The sequence below is a fragment of the Trematomus bernacchii genome, unplaced genomic scaffold, assembly GCF_902827165.1.
Source record: "Trematomus bernacchii unplaced genomic scaffold, fTreBer1.1, whole genome shotgun sequence".
Taxonomy (NCBI): Eukaryota; Metazoa; Chordata; class Actinopteri; order Perciformes; family Nototheniidae; genus Trematomus; species Trematomus bernacchii.
This window is the reverse complement of record NW_022987828.1, coordinates 4,207,412-4,228,650: the sequence shown is the minus strand read 5'-3', so window position 1 is coordinate 4,228,650 and position 21,239 is coordinate 4,207,412. Positions and strand designations below refer to the sequence as shown.

The 21,239-nt window shown below is 39.9% G+C and overlaps 2 protein-coding genes across 2 annotated transcripts; both read left to right on the top strand.

The window, feature by feature from the left end:
- The first annotated feature begins 1,537 nt into the window (after positions 1-1,537).
- On the top strand, positions 1,538-14,373 carry sft2d1 (SFT2 domain containing 1). Its single transcript, XM_034152199.1, has 8 exons — positions 1,538-1,782; positions 2,622-2,708; positions 3,677-3,759; positions 7,537-7,618; positions 7,968-8,003; positions 8,105-8,163; positions 10,385-10,414; positions 12,511-14,373. The coding sequence occupies exons 1-8, from the start codon at positions 1,717-1,719 to the stop codon at positions 12,548-12,550; spliced, it is 483 nt and encodes a 160-aa protein (XP_034008090.1). The 5' UTR covers positions 1,538-1,716; the 3' UTR covers positions 12,551-14,373.
- Positions 14,374-15,077: 704 nt separating this feature from the next.
- prr18 (proline rich 18) lies at positions 15,078-18,361 on the top strand. Its single transcript, XM_034151818.1, has one exon. The coding sequence runs from the start codon at positions 15,630-15,632 to the stop codon at positions 16,395-16,397; it is 768 nt and encodes a 255-aa protein (XP_034007709.1). The 5' UTR covers positions 15,078-15,629; the 3' UTR covers positions 16,398-18,361.
- Positions 18,362-21,239: the final 2,878 nt, after the last annotated feature.

The window sequence follows — 21,239 nt, the reverse complement described above, 5'->3', positions numbered from 1 at the left end:
AGTTATTCATTGTGCAATACCATCATTTCCCACAGGCCAGTTTCCCTGATGGTAGTATGTTGTAAACTCCTGGAACACATCATCTGTAAAGTACTGCTGAATCACCTGGAAAAGCATTATATCCTGACCCCATTCCAGCATGGATTTAGACAAAACCATTTATGTAAAACTCAACCCCTTGTCACAATGCATGACCTGGCGAAATATCATGACCAGAAAATAAAAGTCCATGTGACCATCTTTGATTACTCGAAAGGCTTTCAACACGGTCCCACATAAGCACCTGTTGCAGAAGCTGGCCTACAGTACATGGGTATAACTGGCTGAATACTAAACTGGACCACCACTTTTTAACCACTTGCAAAGAAGCCAACAAGTGGTTGTAGAATGGGTGAAATCAAGAACCGTTCACATTGACTCTGGTGTCCCACAAGGCACTGTGCTGGATCCATTGCTCTTCCTATGCTATATCAATGACCTGCTGTCACGTGTGGCATCCACTGGGTTATTGGCGGATGACTGCTTGCTCTACAGGCCTATTGAAAATGTAGGGAGCCTAGAAGAGCTACAGGGTGACCTGACAATGATCCAGGAATGGACTAACACTTGGGGAATGTGCTTTAAATTAATGCTTTAAATGAATGCTCTGTACAGTAAGTGCTACATAGTACGCACTTACAGATCAACAAACCAACACATTAAAAACGATATTCTATGCCTAAAGATGTTTAAAGGGGTATCCCCCTTATCTGGGGGTAGAAATCCACAACAATATGAAGTTCAGTCAACACATTGGCCAAATTGCAACACAGGCAAAACACGTTCACTCATCTTCCTACACTGGAACCTACGACACCGTCCCTAGAAACTGAAAGCGACAGCTTTAAAAAAGGTAAAAGGAAGACTTTAAGAAACCTTTGTGTCATTTCCACAGTCTGACATTTCAGACAGTTAATAGTTTACATCATCCAGCATCTTTTGCAAAGGTAGGCTAATGCTAAAGTGATGCATAAAATAAGTCAACACAATCTCTGCAAGATAAGTTTATAAAACTACCAAGCATGGTCACTGTACTGACAGTGACAACTGTTTCTTAGCTTGTTGTTAAACCTCCACTGGATGGCGACAAAGCAGCAGGAGTAGGAAGTACAAGTCGGCCTAATAAAAAATATTTTAAAAAGGTGCTTCTCATAGCACTTTGGCACGTTATACGTATTTTCCTATTCAAGCCTTAAAATATTTAGCGTAAAATGCATGTGTTGTTAAAGTCAATTCGTGTGTTCCTTCTGTGTTTCAACAAAAACAATTATTTTGTTGTGAAACGCTACATTTGATTTAATATTGTAAGGCATTATCTGCAAATTACATCACCAATAAAGTCAAAAGCGAGCGCAAATTTGCGTTGTTTACAAGTTATTCATTGTGCAATGCCATCATTTCCAACAGCACCTAAAGGCAGCAACAGTTCAGAGGAAGTGGAGGTTTTGGATGCTGATCTCCGGTCTGTTATTTAAACTCCTCCCCAAAGACTTTGGGCAACAGCGGCAGCGATCCAACCGATTCCATGTCAGCACTTACAGAAAGCATAGCACAGGAAGGCAGGAAGTCAAACTTGTTGCCACTGCGATTACAACTTTCAAACATAAACGCCACACGTACATTTGGAAATATAGGGATTCTTACTTTCTTCTTCATATTGCCAGCTGGTCTCTAGCGATGGACAAGCTTCGTCGTGTTTTAAGCGGTCAAGAGGACAACGAAGAGTTGGGTCTCACTGACCAGGTAACGTTAGCTTAACTTACTGTATGACACTGCTAATGCTAACGTCCTGTAACGTCAACTGGATGAAACTAATTAAAAAATACCATTGTGCTACTTTTGTTTCCTGTCTGAAACTCAGTTACCATCCACTAACCTGTTATAATTATAAAAGTTGTGTTGTGACTTGAACAAAGTAACGTTAAACTAGTCAATAAAGTTAGCTAAAATGTCACGTTCAGCTAGCTGTGTAGCTTTTTAGCTAACATACATTTACATTTGCATGTTTCTTTTCGGTGTATCTTTTTTAAAGTCTAGGATCAAGCTAACTTACCTAACGTATTCTTCTGTAGGCATGTAATAAATTGTACTGTTTGTTTATTTACATTTTTTTACACGCTTTCCCGATGAGGAGGAAATGGGGTAAGGTGCTAACTTGAATTATGTGTTTTTATAAATCGTGATACAACTTTCTAAACTGTTTCAAATTCAGAGTTTCACCCTGACACACCCTACTCTCCCATGCTTGCATTTATTTAAAGACTACTTTAAATGTCCTTAACTTTACATCCTGGTACTGAGCACCTCTGGGAATTGTAGAACAAACAACTTATATATACGTCGATTTTCTTTTTAACATGTGACCCCAGATCTCAATGATTTATTTTGACCTAGTTTTCCCAAATGCAATGTACTTAGTTATGTTCTGTGCTGTTCTCTGTGTGTGTGTGTTTTAAGATAATACTGTATCTTGTTGTCTGCCTGGCTCCAGCCAACATGTGTATATCAGCAGTGGGAAGCCTGTGGCTCTTTCTGAGGGTCGTTGGGCCTGTCTTGTGACATCCTCCCATTGTTCTCACCAGGTCCTTGATGCCAGCACTCTCAGCTACAGCACCAGGGTGAAATGGTTCGTCATATGCTTTGCAGGGGGCATCCTGTGTTCGATACTCGTGAGTGCCTTACATGATGAAAAGGAGGCTTGTATGTTATGTCTGACTTTATACTGACTTCAGGAATGCGGAGCGTACATAACCCTGTTAATGCTGTAAGAATAATTCCAAGTTATCTTTTCTTGTGCTATGTTTACACAGCCCCCAAGTTATTAACACGGTTCACTGCAAAACCATCAGGACAAATCCTATCCTTTGTATTTAATTCACACAGAGGTTGCTTGCCGTCAGAAAAGAACATCACGTTTTAGTTTGTAAAGTGTAGTTTGCAGTTCAAATTACAGGAAGTGTTGCAACACTTGAAGCCAAACACATAGTGGTAATTCACATTGAAAAAGTTCCATCAGAACCTGCGTATGCCTAGCTGCTAAAGTCTGATATCTCTATCAACAAACTTTACATCATCTTATAGTCTCTTGATATCTCTTCCATTCAGACATTCAAAATGCATTTACCTTAAATCCACAGGGTTGCCCCATACTATGCTTTTCTGAAGAAATAAGCAATGCCTAAACTTTGCTCCTGTGAGAAGCGGGTATTAGCTGTATGTTTTTTGAATCCCCTTACAAAAACATAAAAAGTGTTGCATCCCTTACTTACTCTAAATATCTTCCCTTACATGTTGAAATGCATAGTCTATTCACACTGAATGTGTCCCCAGTCTTTTTCTTCGAGTGATTAAATTAGTAAAAATGCATGTGGATTAAAATATTTCTCAGGCAGCGATTCTTAAACAAAACCTGATGGTATTCTGGCAGTAGGGGGAGCCCATCATGTTTCAGAGAAACCATTAGCAGCCAACTGTCCTTGTAGTTGATTTTTGTTCTAATATAAAATAAAAAGTGTTATGCCTTTTAATCCTATTTATGTGTGTTATTTATTTAGCTACTTGGCATTAAGCCCTATATTAAAGTGTGTTGACATTGTTCTGTGTAGCTGACAGAGGCTATTTTGCTTCTTTTTTTTAGGGTTCAGCACTGCTTTTCCTTCCAAATGGAATGAAGCTTTTCGCCGTCTTCTACACGTTAGGGAACATCGCTGCTCTTTCCAGGTAAGAGGCTTCAGTCTAGCTCAAATTAGAAGTTCATAGAAATGTAATGTCTCAATATATTTATCATGCCAGGATAACACACTGCCAGGAATAGAACAAACAAGGAGCAACAGGTTTATACACTCTAAAAAAAGAAAATCCTTGATGACTGACACAATCCTCTGTTGTGACTGTCACCACTGGCACAGATACATACATATTTCTCCAAGTTTTGCTTCTAAGCTGTTTATAAAGACAACAACACTGATACAACGCATGTAATTTACTTTCTTACTCTGTGCACTCACCAAATGTTTGGAGCACGATGCCTGGTGTTATCATTCTTTTTTCATATCATAAATAATGTGTATATTTACACCATAACAGTGGTTAGTTCTGGTTCTACCCCAGACTAAAGGATTATACCTAAAATGATAATCTCCTACATTTAATCAGTTTAGCATTAGTAAGATTATGCATTTTTTGTGTATAACTACTATATAAATGAACCGCCTTGGCAATCACATTGCCTTTTAATAAACTTAAACAGACATGCTTCTTAAAAAGGTGTTTTAAAAATGCTCTATCATGCAGAGACAGGTAAACACTACATGCAAAGGGATAATACTGCACCTTATTAAGTTTAAATGCCATCTGTGTCATTGTACAATTTAATTAGCATACCTGAAGTTCAATTGTGTGTTGCATTAAAAAAAAAACGACCTAAAATACAAAACCCAGAAGATTCCTTACACATTAGAAGCAGCTCTGGAAAGGTTTTGATACGAGGTTTGAATGAAGACAGATTGGTGCAGTCAGAAATGTGTTTTGAGGAGAGAGTTCCAGAGGGAGGCTGCAGCTTTGGAAAAGGCCCCGTTCCCTCGTAGGTCCAGTGCTTGGTCTTCTGTGGTTGACACAGGGGGTTTGGATCAGAGGAGTGGAGGGAAGGAGTGTGGTGGTGGAGCAGGTCGGTGAGGTAGGAGGGGGGCCTGGCTATTGAGGGCTTTGTGAGTGAGGAGGATTTTAAAATGGATGCGTTGGTGGACAGGGAGCCAGTGGAGGTTCTGAAAGGCAGGGCAGGGCCGGGTGAGCAGACGGGCAGCAGAGCTCTGGAAGTACTGGAGTTTATTGAAAAGTTGAGGATGCTGTTGCAGAAGCCGATTCGTGATGAGATGAAGGCATGTCAAAGGATTTTGGCAGCAGAGAAAGAGAGGAATGGGTGGAGAAATGCTATGTTTTTGAGGTAGAAAAAGGCGGTTTTGTGATCTGATTGATATGGTTTTCAAATGAGAGGTTGCACATGTGTGGGGAGGAGATAGAGAGTAGTTGAGTTTTAGAAAAATGATAATGCTATATTCTTATAGTGAGAACAGACTTGCTCTTCTCATAGTTGTTTGTTTCTAAAAGTAGACCAGCCATTGGTGTTTTCTTACATTATAACTTTTATAGGAGCATGTAGATTAATTCCTTCCCAGGGACAGCATGCAATACTTTTAAATCTCTCATTATAGTGGCCTTGCATGGGCAAATGTTCTTCAATAATTAGATTTACACATATACACATAACTGAGAACGATAACAGTTCAACTTTTTCTCTCTGCAGTGTGATTTTGATTCAGTCAGTACGCTTGTGTTGTTTTTAATAATGCTGCTACACTAACATATAACTGTTGTATCTTTATTGTTTGCATTTCGGGCTGTCTTATTTTCATGGTTTAGTAAGATTAGAATTTCATCTTCTATTACTAGAAATCAGGAACCTACTGGATTTTCACAACATTATGGATTATTTAGTCGAGATAATCCCAGGGCTGAATCCAATCATGTCTTTGACTTCTTTGACAGTGAACCACTGATGAGACAGGGCAGTCTCTATTTTCAGGTATCATATGTCCAGAAGGTTTAGATGCGTCAAGAAACTGGGTCACCTTCTGCTTTCATAGCCCAGGTTACTGATCCACAGCAAGACAACAGTGTCATATTTTAAGAAGCTTAATGCATTTTTCATCTGTATGTGACTTTGAGACCATGGGCTACCTCATTTAATTGAGTAGTGGAAGATTATGTCAGAAATAAGAGTCATTTTAGTGATGGATCACATGCAACTGTTTAATAGTAAAACAATAAACGTGTCTTACATGTATTTCATTTTTTGTCAATAGTATGTTCCCCTTTTTCAAACAAAATATATTTGTTTCACTTTTGAACAGTCACAATTTGATTTATTTAATGTTGTGAATATTACACAGCACCCTGGTAAAGGTTATTTTGAAGTTTTCTATTTTGTTCCTTTTTGGAAACAGGAATCTAGCATGAATTCAAAGTTTAGCTGTCAATCTTTTCTGTTAACATTAAGCAATACAGCATTATCTAATATTACTAATGGCATTAACATTTCTGTCATGGTGCTTCCCAACCACCAGCAGTAGCAGCATGTGTGTAGATATCAGTAGTGTCTGTTGATAGAAATGACCCATCCCTCTCAGCAGACCGGTAGAAAGAGCCTGCGTCAACACAGACTGCTACGGTGTCTCATCTAACAGATGTGACGCTACGCAGACTCTACCCACTCATCTCTGTGGAGCCCAGCGCTGCACGCCTCGTCAGCAGAGAGAAAGCCTTTGTGTTATTTCTTTTACCAACGTCACACATGCCACACACCCATGTAGGAGGTTTTAAAGTAGTCAAATTGATTATAGTGGCGACTTGTGGCACAATCTGGTTGTCACTGGTAAGACATTTGTTTGGGCGTATCATGTATGTGGAAGCATATAGCTGACCATCCAGATGGACAGTTCCTGTTTTTCAAAAGTGTTAGGGCCGCTAGCCCTAAAAGAACAAAAAAAGCTATTTTGAATAAAACACCTTGGTAACTAACTCCACCATTTTTAACAAAGAAAGAAATGACAACACATTCGCGGCTGAACTGTTAAATAGGTGATCTTTGGAAAGAGCTATGAAAATGCCCCACAGTGTCGAATGCCTAGCACCTGTTATGAATACAAAACGTGATCGCATTGGGGCTGATAAAACCGACACTGATTTCAAAAAATAATAATATATGTTTTCAGGTTGTCCATATGTCCTATACTTGGCAACACGATATCTAGGAAACAAATGGAGGGATATTGTTTACATTTGGCACAAACATGGGTATTTAGTCATAGGTGAACTGATCCGATTTTGGTGGTCAAAGTTCAAGTTAAATAAGTCCTCACAAGAGAAGAATTCATACAACAATTATACACACAAGTCTAACAGGATACAACTTGACTGGTTGGCAGTGGCATAAAATGAGGAGGCAGCAGTTATACAGTACGTTTCTTCTCTATGGATATGACAAAGAAATAGCGGAACCGTAAACACATAAAAGACAAACTAGCTCTTTTTGGACAAGATCATACTTTCTGTAGTCAATTCCTTTTCTTACTACTGACGTGGCAGTTCTTTTTGCAACAAAAGGATCCTTTTAGATGCTTTTATTTATCAATATGAATGTGATTGGTATTTCACTACATAGCCTGCATGTCATTCACTAGCAACAAACTCTTCTTGTACAGTAGTCATGGTATGTTCTGTTTGTATCAAGCTGCATAATGTTGTGACGTGTTGGAGTTAATTTGTCAATATTTCAAGTCCTGCCTTGTGAGTATCACGTACATTGCATTGTCTATGCTGCTGATGTGAATCCTTTATAGTAATAATACCTTAGATTACTATTTTTAAACAGGTCCAATGTGTCGTTTGATGATGTCTTAAAAGTATAACTTGTCTGTTTCTTTGTCTGTTTCTCTATAGCACCTGCTTCCTAATGGGACCACTAAATCAGCTGAAGCGCATGTTCGATCCAAAAAGACTGATAGCCACCATTGTCATGCTGGTAAATACCACGTGTTTTACTGTTACCTTGAGACAGATGCTTCACTGGATCTGTCATGAGGCCACAAGGTGTTTTCACTGGTGTCTGCTTTCACCTACTGTTGAGGGTGTTACAGGTCTGACTTTGGATTAGAAGGCCAGGTTCAATTAAAGATCTCCCACCTTGTGATCTTAAAGGATTGTGAGGAAAAGTAACTAATCTTGACAAACACAATCCAGCTTAGAATGATTGATATTTTCTATTGGCAGATGTAATTACTTTTAGAATTTAGGATTACTGTGAAATACTGAAAGAAATCAAGTGTAAGATAGCATGCATGAAGATAACTATTCCTTTGTTCTTCCGTCAGCTCTGCCTCGTCTTAACTCTTTGTGCAGTGTTTTGGGTAAGTACAGTACATAATACATGGTTTTCAAAGCCAGCTACATTTATTGTTAAAGTGCTGTGTTTTTAACTCTAATTACCATGTTGTGTTTTATTTTACAGTGGCATAAAAGGGGGCTGGCTATCATCTTCTGTATCATGCAGTTTTTGGCAATGACATGGTAAGTTTGACCAGTCATCTCTGACTTTAGCACAGTTGTAAATAATTGACTCATCACTCACACCTACTCACATGAAGCAGAGTTACAGTTACTCTAGCTGCTTTGCCTTGTAATAAACATCCTGGAGTTGAGTTAGTCACGCTGCTGGCACCTGACTTACTGCTATTGGCCCGGCCCGACTAAATCAATATTATTTCTAGATAGTTGAAGAAGCACACAGAATGTACAACTTGAACTACATTGGTTTCCCTAAGCTTTAATTACATCTGCTTGACGTACCCGTTGAGTTAGTCCTGTTGTAAGAAGACTGGTTGGTAGGTTGCCAGGCATCATGGTACAGTAGGTCAGTATATGTTTGACCTGTAGAGAATGAGCTAGTGATTGGATCAGTATTGTGTACTTAGAGAGAGAGGTGTTGCTACCTGTGTTCACACATAAGACAAGGTCACTGGCAGTTAACTCTGTGGTCATTACTACTTATCTAATCACAGGTGAATGGTCCAATGAGACCCCTTAATTAATTTACATTTATAAAATATTTGATAAAGAAAGACCGTAATATTTTTTATGTATTCCCTTTAATGTATTTAATGTAGGATGTTGAGCAATTTTAACACTGATCTAACCATGAACTGATCCATACATTTAAAAAAAATGCTTCAGTCTTAGATCAATTTCCAAGTCTTTAATGCAGTATCCAAAGGATCGTTTGTCATTTACTCTGCTTTAATTAACTTGTGCCAATTGAACCATTTTTACACTGCACTGTTTGATAGCTTTAATCAGGTCAACTCGGTTAAAAAGAAAGAAATAAGCAATTCATCTATAGTAGATGAATTGCTTAAATCATTTCCTCTGCTTTCTAAATACATTGTTAAACCAAACAATTGATCAGTTAAAAAGTATAAGACTGAATTAATGATGTAAATAATAATGTATTCCTAGTATTTTTATTTAATGCGGCTTCCTGTATCCTGCATATAACAGAACAGCATGATTGAAAAGGAAGTAGTAAGGTCATTGGGGTCAAGCAGTGAATAATAAGACCTGAGAGTGATGTGTATGGGCATGTCCGCACTTGTAGAACTATTAATTTGAGCATATTTACACGGCAAAGACAAAGCCTTGTGAGTGTGTGTGTGAATGTGCATAGAGGCACAAACCTCCAGCAGCCCAGGGGGGAGGGGTGGATGGACGATCTGATTGCCTCACTAAGCAGCACTGTGTCAGCCTTGTAACCAGACGGCTTTTTGCACCTACACGTTGTACGATCACTTCCGCTCTGCCTGCGTTCTTGAAGGCATCCCCATGGCAACCACAAGTCACACATCTCAAACTCATTCTTAACAGACCGGGGGGCATAGTGCACTCCCACGCAGGCACTCAGACGTCTGTGTGAAGGTGGTTCTGTTGGAAGACGTCAGCGCTGATCCACACTCAGAGGCGTGCAAAGTCCAGTCCTCAGAGTTCTGTGAAGTGACCACATGACACTAAAACACTGCTGACACAGACTCAAAGAATTCTAAAAACAAAACCTAACTCTTGCTATTACTTGTTTCGCTTAGATGTCAGAGCATTCACTTGAGAAATGTGTACAGTATTTACATTAATAATTACAGCTCTGCTAACTGGTGGTCGAACAAGAAGGCAATCATGCTGTGCCTGTAGTTAATCATTCAACTGCTTTACACAATTCCTCCCATTTTTCAAACGTATCACATCAGGGCTGGGAATTTGTTGGTGTTACACTTGAGCTGTTATCACTCTGAGGGTATCGTGTTTTTGTTGTTCTCTGTTTTGGGCTACCAATCCCTCTGGAATCATTAGTACGAAGATTACAGTGTATCCAATTCATTCACCATCCATCGTGTTCGGTTAATCCCCTCTGAGCAACACCAAAGACCCTCCAGTCCAACGATTACTGCTTGATGGAGCATTTGACTGCATATTCTACATTTTGGTGTGTTGCTCTGGAACTTTAATTTCAAGTAAAGATCCTGGTTGTAAAGAACATTGAATTACAGGAATACACAGTATGTCCAGGAATGTATGGCCATACAGCGAGGGAAACAAAATCAAACTTGAATCCAAGGGAAACATCCCATTTTATATATAATTTACATACTAATTATAATGTATTTAGGAATGTATTTGTGTTGTGATAATCATGATCAGTCCTAACATGTTAGTGTTCTTCTCTCTTGTTATTTTTCTGTTTCAGGTATAGCATCTCTTACATTCCATTTGCCAGGTAAGACAACATGATTTATGTTCTGTCTACATAGACCTTGATGTGATGTGCATGTTCTTTCTGTTGTGTATTGTGTAGTTGTGCTTTTGTAGATTTAGAGCTACCGTTTATATCTGACTCCTGTCTATAAATGTCTCTATACACACACAACAAACTGGAGAAAATATTTCCAGTGCCCCTCCAATGAAAACATGTTTTGATTTACCTCTTAACACGGTTTGCCTCCACCATATGGCTGTAATCCCCCCTACGACCATAGTGTCAGGCAAATGGCAGCTTGTTGTTTCACACTCCTCTGTGCTTTAGCTCTGTGACGCTATTTGCTTTATCCATCATATCTAAATGAAATCATTCCCTGTGGCATAATGCTCTTTCAGACAGATTCACAAAAAGACTTCCCTTTCCAATGAAGCTTTTCATATTACTTGTGATGAGCTTATGTTAAACTCTAAAGGGTTAAAGCAGAATGCCACATTTTGATTAGATCAAGACCTAAATAGGCTGCCGTGCATAAGATATGAGGATGGAAACCTCCTACTTTGTCTCTCTGGCTACATGCTTTATATGTATATTGGATAATGTGCACTATAGAGCCTAAAAGCCTTCAAATCTGTAGAGAATTTTCCTTCAGAGTAAATACACAGATTTCCACTTCTCAAATTGTCCCATATGTTGTACCTCAATGCTTTCTCAAAGCCCAGCGTGAGGTGTGGTGTTGTTTTGTCAGTCCAGCTGTAAGCAGGGTTATGTCTCATTTGGCAAGAGCCCCCATGAACCCCCCCCCCCCCCCCCCTCACCTAAGTGCCCTGTGTATTTGGGCGACCCTATAATCTATCCTGACAGCTGAGAGACGTCCCATAACCACCCAGACTTCCCCCTCCCCCAACCCAAATGCTATCAACAATACCGAGCTGGGACAAAGACCTTTTCCCGTGCTACCCTTCCAAAAAACAAATTCCTATAGAGGAATGCAAATTTGACTGCTTCTGACTTCCAGAGAGTAACTTATTTATTCGTTACTCCTTTGTTATTATAATTTGTAAATTTGTTCAACACATTAATGTCCCTCTCTCCTTAAGCTTCTTACTTCTTAATCCATTTTTCATTTAATTTAGAGTTGATGGTTTATCCCTTTATTGTTTGCCATGTTGTTGCAGTGCAGCACATTTTGATCACATACTTCTATCCCTCTGAGTGACACATTAAGAAGCACCAGACTCTTTCCATACTGACCAGTCGTACCGTGATACCTGGCTCTCCACTTCACCACATGGCCAATGGATTTGATCCTTTAATGTGTTTTACCTTGTTGTCTATTTATACCCTCTCAGACCGAGGCAATAAAATCTGCAGCATGTGCACTTCCCACAGTGCTTTAAGGACTCTATTGCTCTGATATTTAATCAAAAATTGGGGATAAAAAAGTCCCTGAGACAGATATTTTATTCATGTATTATTTCTGGAAATGGATATAGCATCAAGTGATTATTTAAAAACAAACCTCAAGCTGTACGGGATGAAAAACATGAAGATTCTGGTGTGTTTAGTTCATACATCAGAGGGACAAACCTGAGCGTCTGAAGGAACAAGTCTCCTGTCTCTCCCCCGATGCCCCCCCCCTCTCAGACTGCTTATGATCCCCCCTTCTCCTTTTAACCTTGACTGGTACAACACCTCCTCCACCGAAATGTCACCGCCGCTCAAGGCGAAGTCTGCATAGCAACACACCGATAGCAAAAGGGAAACGGTGTGAGGGTGAATGGAGAAGGCAACGACGGCCTACGGTTGCCATGGCGATCGCTCGTATTGCATCATCCCTCACAACAGAGTACCTGGAGACAGGGAGCCCCCATCACTGTGAGCATGTGGTGCTTCCCAGCCAAAACACACTCACTTATTCATGACGAGCCCCACCCAAATCATCGCAACAAAGGGCGGGGGGGCTTTATAAGTCTCTTTTAATTTTGTGCGCATGAAAGAATTTTACCTCGGCTTACATTTTTGAGAATAACATTCCTTCATTTCTGTTTCCTGCCTTTATTTCATTGATTATAATGGTGGCTGTTGCTTAGATTTTGTTTCTTTTCTTTCCTCAGGGATGCTGTGATGAAGCTCTTCACTACCTGTGTGAGTTAGGACCCCACGGCTGTGAAGACTTGTCCTAATATGCAAACTGTAAGAGCAGTGACTGTAAAATATACATCTATGTTGTTTATACATTATATCTCCAGATTTTTACTATGGCTTGTTTCATACTGTGAATTCTTGCTTTTTTTTCAAGTTTAGCTTAAGGTCTGTAACTATATTCACATTATAACCCCTTTTTTCTTTTGATGTGAGAGTGCCTTTTCAATTCTTAATATATTTAAAGATTTCCCTATGTTTCATAAGAATTTTAAACTAAATGAGTACAGGTAAATTATTATGAATTTACAAAGCAAAGTCCTTTACATTATTATAGATATAACCTGTAAATATATCTGACAATGAAAAACCATACAGATATACATTTTGAACTGCAGATTTTGAAATGATCTTCTTACCTCTTGTACACAAACGGAAGCGATCTGTTTTCTTTGCAAGGCTCGGATGTGTAAAGAGGCTCTCGGATGCTCTTCCATGTTTATATTTGATTATTTTCCCTTAGGCCATTGAGGCATTGCTTCACTGATGATGCACTGGGATATATGATATCCACAGCTCTTTTGAGGTTTTTCCAGCTAGAGATTAAAAGCGCAGCTCCTGTCTAGCCTGTTTGTCTGCATGTGTCTTTGAACACACCTGCCCCCCCTTAGCTTGTCAAATTACATTAAAATGGCCTCTTCTGCTTTAAATTAGATTTCCTAGATATGTCCACATTAATTACGCCTTTCTGAGCATTGTGATTTTATGTGACCTAATAACCTAGAATAGCTTGCACCGAGTTCCCTGTATTGCTTCGGCATGATGGCATAGCCTTTGAGGATGTGGTTGTCGTGACAACCTCCCCCGGAAGATTCACAACCTCAGCCTTCCCCCCATCTGTGGTGCAGATGTTCACATTATCCTCATGAGGAGTTGAGGGTTTTCTGAATAAAATGCCATTTAGTCATGGATCTCTCCCCAGATAGTGAACAAATATTTAATAGCATTTATTTATCAATCAAAAGCCACATTAAGGACCAAGCGCACCCTGTTTCCCTGTGTATAAGCAGCAGGTTTACAAGGTTTACCAAACATGCCTCTAGGTTTCTTTGTGCTTCACGCATCTAAGTAACTACATTGCACTTCCTGTTGTTCTGCCCCCACATAGTTTCATTAGATGCGTGTATAATGTGGTGGATTAGCATGGGCAAAATCTCCCCCAGTACTACTTGTTCAACTAACTTGGCACAGACCGAGCAAATCCTTGAGCAATTAATCTGAGGGATAAAATAATTTTGTCGAGCGAAGGGAGCGTGGTTGTTTTGTGATCCCACTATTTTTGGATTACGCTGAAGTTTTAAGGTTGAAGAGAAAGTATCCCTGACCTCTGCAATCTGTTGCAGTCTCCCAACTGTTTTCTTTTTATTACATCTAATCCATTGTTATGTCAGAGAGGAGCGGGATCCCATGCACAACAACCAATGAAACAAAAACAAATCTGAGTCCCCTTCCGATAAATAATCCAGTGCATCATTCATGTCATGAAGAATAAATAACACTCCATTATAATGTTTATTTTTGTATTATTCAAGTGAGTTGGCCTAAATAGATATTTGATTGAAAAATATCAAAAGTTTCCTTTGAAAGTATGAACTGCCATGGGCCCAATGTTACAAATGCCAAATGTTATTTCCTGTTTAAAAAAGCAATTCACTTAAATTCCTAATTGCTATGTGGTTATCATGGAGCAATATAATAATGCACGGTAAATGTTTCATAAACTGTAAAAGATCTACATCCTCAGGCAATTTCAAATAAACAGTCCAAAAAAAATACAGATTTAAATGGAATTATTGATTTTCTCTTACACTCTACAATGAGAGAACAAAATCTCATCAAATCGATTGAGGTACTGTCTACATAAAATGCAGATAACGGGGAAAAGGGAAAGAAATCAATATTGAGACTATTTGTGGCTGGAAGAACAACGGATCATCTATAGACATCAGTTCATTGATATTTGAGACTATATTGACTGAATGAGAGGATTGTGCCAGTGACATGTTTTGTTTGTTCAAGGGCAGAGAGTTATCTTACAGCACCAAGGACCAAACGCTATCTTTATGGCCATATGATATATACATGTACAGAATCTGGGGGTCTTTACAGCCAGGGGGCTACTTTAACCAAAGAATGTGATTTGGAGATGAACATTTTACATTTTTGGGTATTTTCTCAAGTTGTTATGGTTCATATACAGGCAGTGTAAACATGTCTCACCTTGTTCTCAATTGTTTTTCTTGTCTGAATCAGGATAGGGTTATTGCCAAGTAAAGTATTCACTGAAAATGAATTTTCCTTATTTGGTGTATACAATACACTTATTCAGAAGAAATAAAAAAAACAGTAAAGAAAAGAAAATGTGTTAAACGTTATTTAAAAGATTCTTGTAGGCCTACTTATATGTTCAATATAGCTAGTGTGTATATAACTAACTATTAAAGGACATTTATGTAAACGTATACATAGGATTTGAAAGAAGATGCTTAGTATTTTCTGCTTCATTTTCAATGATATTGTCTGCTTGTAGGCTAAATATGAGTCAGTTTAAGAAAACCAGACAAACCTCCAGCTGTGGTTACTTCAGAATATATCAATCCTCTCACTTTAACCAAACACAATTATTTGAAGATGTTTCATATTCTTGGAGGATGATTATCTTTGAATCAATTTGACTGTAATACAGCAGAGCGGCGCTGTGAGGAAAACATGAGGTTGATGTCGCTCATTGCTTCAGGAAGTTATTGGAAATGATGAAATGACATCACCACAGTTTTTTCCTGGCTTTGTTTGGTGCTGCTCCTGACCACGCCTTCCTGCCAGCTCCACCATAAAGCAGCCAGGCCTCAGTGTCTGTTCACCAGTTGAACTCCGGTCAGTGTGGACAACAGGTGCACTGCAGCTCTCTCCGCCTCCCTGCTGGATAATGCCCGCAGAGAAGCGCCGCTCGTCGCTTTGCGCAGCGCTTCCTCATCATCTGCACTTTGTACATTTGTACGTTTTTGTATCCTGATCACTTCCAACCGCAAGAATGCCTTTTCCGCCCCTCAGCCTCCACCAGCGGATCTCCTCTCCTGGCAGGGATCTATTCGGGAAAAAGAAATCCACCGGAGTGCCTGCTCACACTGAGCTCACCAGCAAATCCGGCGGAGAGAAAGCGGGGTCGGATAGGGAGAAGCAATCCTCTCCTTGGACAACCGCGAATTTACGGAATTTGGGCCGTAAAGTCCATCGAGAGAAGAGCAAAAGCCCTACTCAGAAGTCAAGTGGCGGTCAGGAGACCCAGGGAAAAAGCTCCTGGCTGTCGGTGCCCAAACCTCAGGACTCTGAAGGAGTCAGGCGCTCCAGCTCCATGGACTCCGCCAGACACCTCCACGGAAAAGATGAAGGGAAGAAGGAGATCCAGTTTACACTCAGTCTCACCCCTGAAGCCATTCTTGTCATCCAGAAACGAAATCTAGAAAAGCAAATGATGGCAAAGCAGCAGAAGTGTTGCGCATCCGCGGACTTTCGACACCGGCGAGTATTTCCATCCAAAAAGGCGCACGGATCGTCCAATAAGGGCTCCGCTCCTGTGGCCAAAGCGGAGAGCGTAGAGCAGGACATCACCGCCATCGTTAAGATATCTCTTTTGAATGATCAGTACAAGTACGACGATGTAGAGTATGAAGACGAGGACGGAGACGTGGACGAGACTGTTGTTAGGAAATGTAAAGAGTGGCTTAAAGGAGTCGAGAATGCCGCTGCTTTGGGGAAAGTCGACAAACTTTCTGCACTTCCGCACCTTAAAGGATGCTGACACATGACTTTTGAACTTTTTCTTTTACAGAAGAGATGATGGACTCATGACAAGTGTGCACCGATGTAGGCCTGCTGCAATGGCATCTTACATTTGAGTTATGTAAATTAAACGTATGCAAATGAGGGGAGACAATTAACTCCAGTTTAATTCCAAATTGTATGGCTTATTAACTGAAATATGTCAGCAAGAATAACACTCATTGGACGAAATTCACATAGAAAAGTAATAATTTTGACATTGGACACACCATTTTTTTTTTTTTATTGCAGCGTGTGGCACTGTAGCCAACAGTGCTTCTTATGGAATGTTGCTTTGAAGTTTAAAGCCATGGTCAATGTTTGTTAAAGTTAGAACTGAACACCTTAATATCCTCGTCCTTTGCACATGGTTTTGTTTTCAGTGGATTGGCAGAGGGGTTTGCGTAAAGGGACGTGGAACGGTTCCTTTGTGTGGGTGAACAATACGCTGTCAACAACAGCTTTATGCGCCTGCTGCTGAAACCAAACTGGACTGTTTATTTTTCCTCTAATCACAGAGGGTTATATCCTTTTTATGGATTTATCATTGATGTACAGTATTTAATATTTACTAAATATTTGTACTGTCAAACGTTTTCTCAGCTGATGATTTTATGCCATTTGAAGTAAAAAATGTCTTTTTTAAATTATGCAAGTGTCTCTGACCCGTTTGAATATTTTAAAAGCTGATTGTGTTGGATAATTACCTTACATGTCGCTGATTTGCAGTCACTCAGATTTCTTTGACACTGCTGGCCAGTTCCCAGACTGTATGTTAAAGGCTCTTTTGTTGCCACTGTTGCTACCTGAGGCCATTTGGGCATTAGTGATGTAAGCTTCTTAGATTTCATGTTAAGCAGGCTGACCAGTGCACTACAGTGGGGCCCAGGTACATGATCCCTTCAGGAAATTACTTCCAGTTTTCTTTACCTTTGTCCTATTAAACAAAACAATGCATGTAGTTACTAAACATAAATAGTGTTGGTGCGAAATATCTGGGAGATAAGTTCACCCTAAGTGCCAGAACGACATGGTTTGCAGCAAAGGTATTCCCAGTTTGAATTGAGGGCATAATCCCACTGAGCTACAAGATCTATGTTTTAGTTCTATAAGAGGTAACTAACTTTGTGTACTGCTCAGCAAGAAACAGCTGGTCCGAAATCAATTTGAGTGCTTTAAAAACAAATATGCCCTGTTTTGTTGGCAAGAAAACAAAATAAACCAGAGTTAATGAGAAATTAAGCATTAAAGACACGTTTGGCTTCTTTGATGGTTCTCAGCGGTCTATTGTATTGACAATTAAATGGAAATTTAAAGTAAACTGTGATCCCTTCTAGCTTTGGACACAAATGAAATCTTCATGCAGGGTCACAAACATATTTCAAATATTTGTGGTTGTGTGTACAGAGTGAAGGCTCTCTGCAATAAGGCTTTACCATTGTTCTCCATCACCTGGTAACCAAAGTTTGTGGTAGACTTTAAAGCCCCAAATTGGACGGCGGAGTGTAACCTCTAAGACACTACAGTGTTTCTGAAAAGCCCACACGCCGACAGCTGGTAAGACATTCTTGAAAAATGACTTTTATGCTCCTATAACATTGCAATTTAATATCATTTTGGAATTTGACGCCAACAATCTTTTTTCCAAAGGTATAATCAACAGACTTGCCATGCAATATGCAAGGACCTTCACTAACCAAGCCTTCTTCCTTCTCTTTCGAATGCACACTTACTACCTGTTGGTGTCGGAAAGGTATTTTAAATAACCCACTTATCAGCACTGAGTTTTTATTTTATTACCATGGTAATTGACATTTAAAACATCTATGGAGTAGTTAATTAGTTGTCAAATATGTGTCTTTCCATTGTGTTCTAGCACATGACATTACAGATCTCACATGTGAGTGAAGAACAAGCTGCCAGAATAAAGCATCTTGTCCTGAATAGATGTTCCCATTCAGTGTCACAAAGTGGTTTAATTGTTGCATGTCACAGTCTGAGATCATGGCTGGACCAGTACAGTGTGTACCAGGACCCGTCCGCCTCTCCCGTGATGATATTATCAACAGGCTTGGTGTCCAAAGGTTGTGTCATCCCTCTCTATTGTGTCATTTCAATTGTGCCCTTGTTTATGTGCCTCTCTCTGGTATTCATTGCTGTCTGGTGTGTGCCTCAAGCTGAGCTATTCATGTCTGTCCTGGGGGTGAGAGCTGCATTATTGCGTCTGAAGTAGCTGAAATACTTGTGTTCAACGGGGAAAAGTAGAAATCAAAGAAGCAGGTTGACTTGGTTACAGGTGGAAACACTTTCTTTCAAGGTCACAAACTGCTTCTGTTTACACCTGCAGCATCTGATAGCAATGTCTCTGGGTAAAAATAAGCTTCTGTCCACCTCACTGCAGTATCATGATAGCAGTGTGATAGCAGAGTGTGCATTATGCTCCTCTTATTTATAGTGACAGGGAGCGCAGATGGATGCTGCCTCCGCCCTGTCACTGACACTTTGCACACATCACTGCAGGTCCCTCTGCTCTGCCACAACAGTATTACTGTGGCAACGGAACTGATCAATCCCTGCGTTTCCAGCTGCTTTTGTGAGAAAAGACAAAACAGACACTTCCTGCACAGACTCGGCCCATAAACTTCAGTAATGTGGTCATTCAGTGGCAGCCTGTTGAGAACAAGGCTTTTCCCAGAGACAGGGCGACCTCAGAGAGAACACTTAGATCACAGAGTGCCGTCCTCCCTTTAAAGCTCAAGCATGGTTTATTCTTCATTTAAGGATAATAAGAAGGGAGCATGCAGCTCCATGTTATGCATTTAATCTGCTTTGGCATGTTACTCCCATTAGCCTTGCATTCCTTGTTACCATGCCATTTTACATTCCTTTGCATCTTATATTTTCTCTTAATTCGTTCGGACAAGTTACCTCTTGCCTTAAACAGTATTAGTTGAAATCTGTAGTTCTCTAAAACCTTCCTCTGCAACATCTGTTGGGTATCAGTCCTCATCCGGATTAAAGGGAGAGCCCTACAAAATTGGTTTCTAGACACATGCCGGAAAGAGCTTTGTGGGAGAGGAGGTGGGCATATTCCTCCTGCGTAGCTATTTTTTCTTTTGCTGGATCTTGCACAAACACAATGTCAGGCTGGTGTGTGTGTGGGAGGTTGCTTTTGGCGGACGAGGGGGATTACCAAAAATGCATTCTTATTTTTTAATCTTCAGGCAAGCTGACTGATTCACTCCCACAGCATCTAAATTGGGTTTTACTGTGGATAGGCAGGGGATGGAGTGAAAGCCCAGCCCTGGAGGAGGAAGGCAATGCATGATGGAAGTCCAGACCCGGACCAAGAGGCCAAGGCCCGGCATCAGGCTCAGCTGGAGCAGGTTGATACACACTATAGGATAAAATGTTTGTGACACTTTTATAGGCATTTTTTGCTGCTAGTTATAGCACAATAGTGCTGTGAAAAACATGCTTGTTGATAAATTATCAATAGTTTCTTCATCTCCCAATAATACTGAAGCACAGTAGTGCCTCCATATTTAGGTGGTGCTTCCTTTTAGCTCACTTCCCCTCAGTTTGTGTCCTTCCTTATCTTGTCTATCCTCCAGCGCCATCTAGAGGCCTACAGGAACATGCACCGCCTCAGAAATGCTCTCTGTCGCCGCTATGCTGCCCTGCTCTCAGACAAGTCAGCTCCCAGAGAGCACTGCTGCAGCAGAGAGAAGAGGCAGCCAGAGGCAAGTCAGAGAGTGAGGCTCAGCAGGTAAAGCATAACATCGTGTAACAAAACTCAGTGCTTTATTTTAGTCTTGAATTATCATAACAACTCTGTTGTTCGAGTAAAGATTATGTAATTAATATCGTGGCTGTCCCCGCCATGTTGAACTGTTTTCCATCTCAGATTTTGTGTCTGAACTTGTGTGGTAGTTTCATTATACATGTTTAGAATCACTCGCGTAGACAATTATAATAAAATAATGAATCTAATAAAAGTCTTAATGTTAAGATTTTAACCTAAGACACAGGTAAATGTCAAGCATTAAAGTAGGACAAGCATAACTTAATTATTCTACTTTTTTTAATAGTTTTTATTATTATTACCAGAGACAGTGCACACTATTCAACACATCAGTTTCCTCCTCAATGTAAATGAGTTAGCTAATGAGCTAATTGTGTAGTCCAGTGTTACGTTATTTCAAATAGTGGCACTACTCGCTTGAGCTAAACACTGTGATACAATACAATATATAAATACAAAACAAAGTAGCAGAAAAGTATGATGGTAGGTTTGCTAAATTTGCATGTTCCAGAGTAAAAGTTTTGATGCAAGAGCCAACTCCTTTCTTTAGCTGGCCATGTTTTTGCCTGGAGGGCCTGTTTTGACCTACAGGCTGTCATTTGCCTACCACAGCACAACACTTTGTCTGAGCTCAAATACACAACCCTCCAAATCAAAGCCTCCCTGTTTTGCCTGTAACACCTTCACTTTCTCCCCTCAAGTGACATGCATAACATTAAAACCATTGCAGCTGCAGTTTACAACTTAATCCTGTGAGTCTTTAAATCCTGCACCGTATACTGTGGGCAGTGTAGCAGCCTAACACTTTGATGAATGGAACTTTTGTAGCAATTGTTTATATTATTCATTCAAATGTTAACTTCCTGATCCTGCTTTTGGATCATCATGAAAGCAAAGAAAGTCCGTAATCATTTGAATCTTAAAAAAATAATGAATAATTGATGTTGAAATTTAAAACCACTTAGTTTTAACATTGAAACATTTATTTGTACTTTTCTGACCATTGCAAATTATTTT

Coding starts and splice junctions, on each gene's coding strand:
- prr18 (XM_034151818.1), top strand. CDS start 15,630: ATGCCTTTTCCGCCCCTCAGCCTCCACCAGCGGATCTCCTCTCCTGGC.
- sft2d1 (XM_034152199.1), top strand. CDS start 1,717: ATGGACAAGCTTCGTCGTGTTTTAAGCGGTCAAGAGGACAACGAAGAG. Junction 2,709..3,676: donor GCATCCTGTGTTCGATACTC/GTGAGTGCCTTA, acceptor TCTTTTTTTTAG/GGTTCAGCACTGCTTTTCCT. Junction 10,415..12,510: donor TCTTACATTCCATTTGCCAG/GTAAGACAACAT, acceptor TTCTTTCCTCAG/GGATGCTGTGATGAAGCTCT.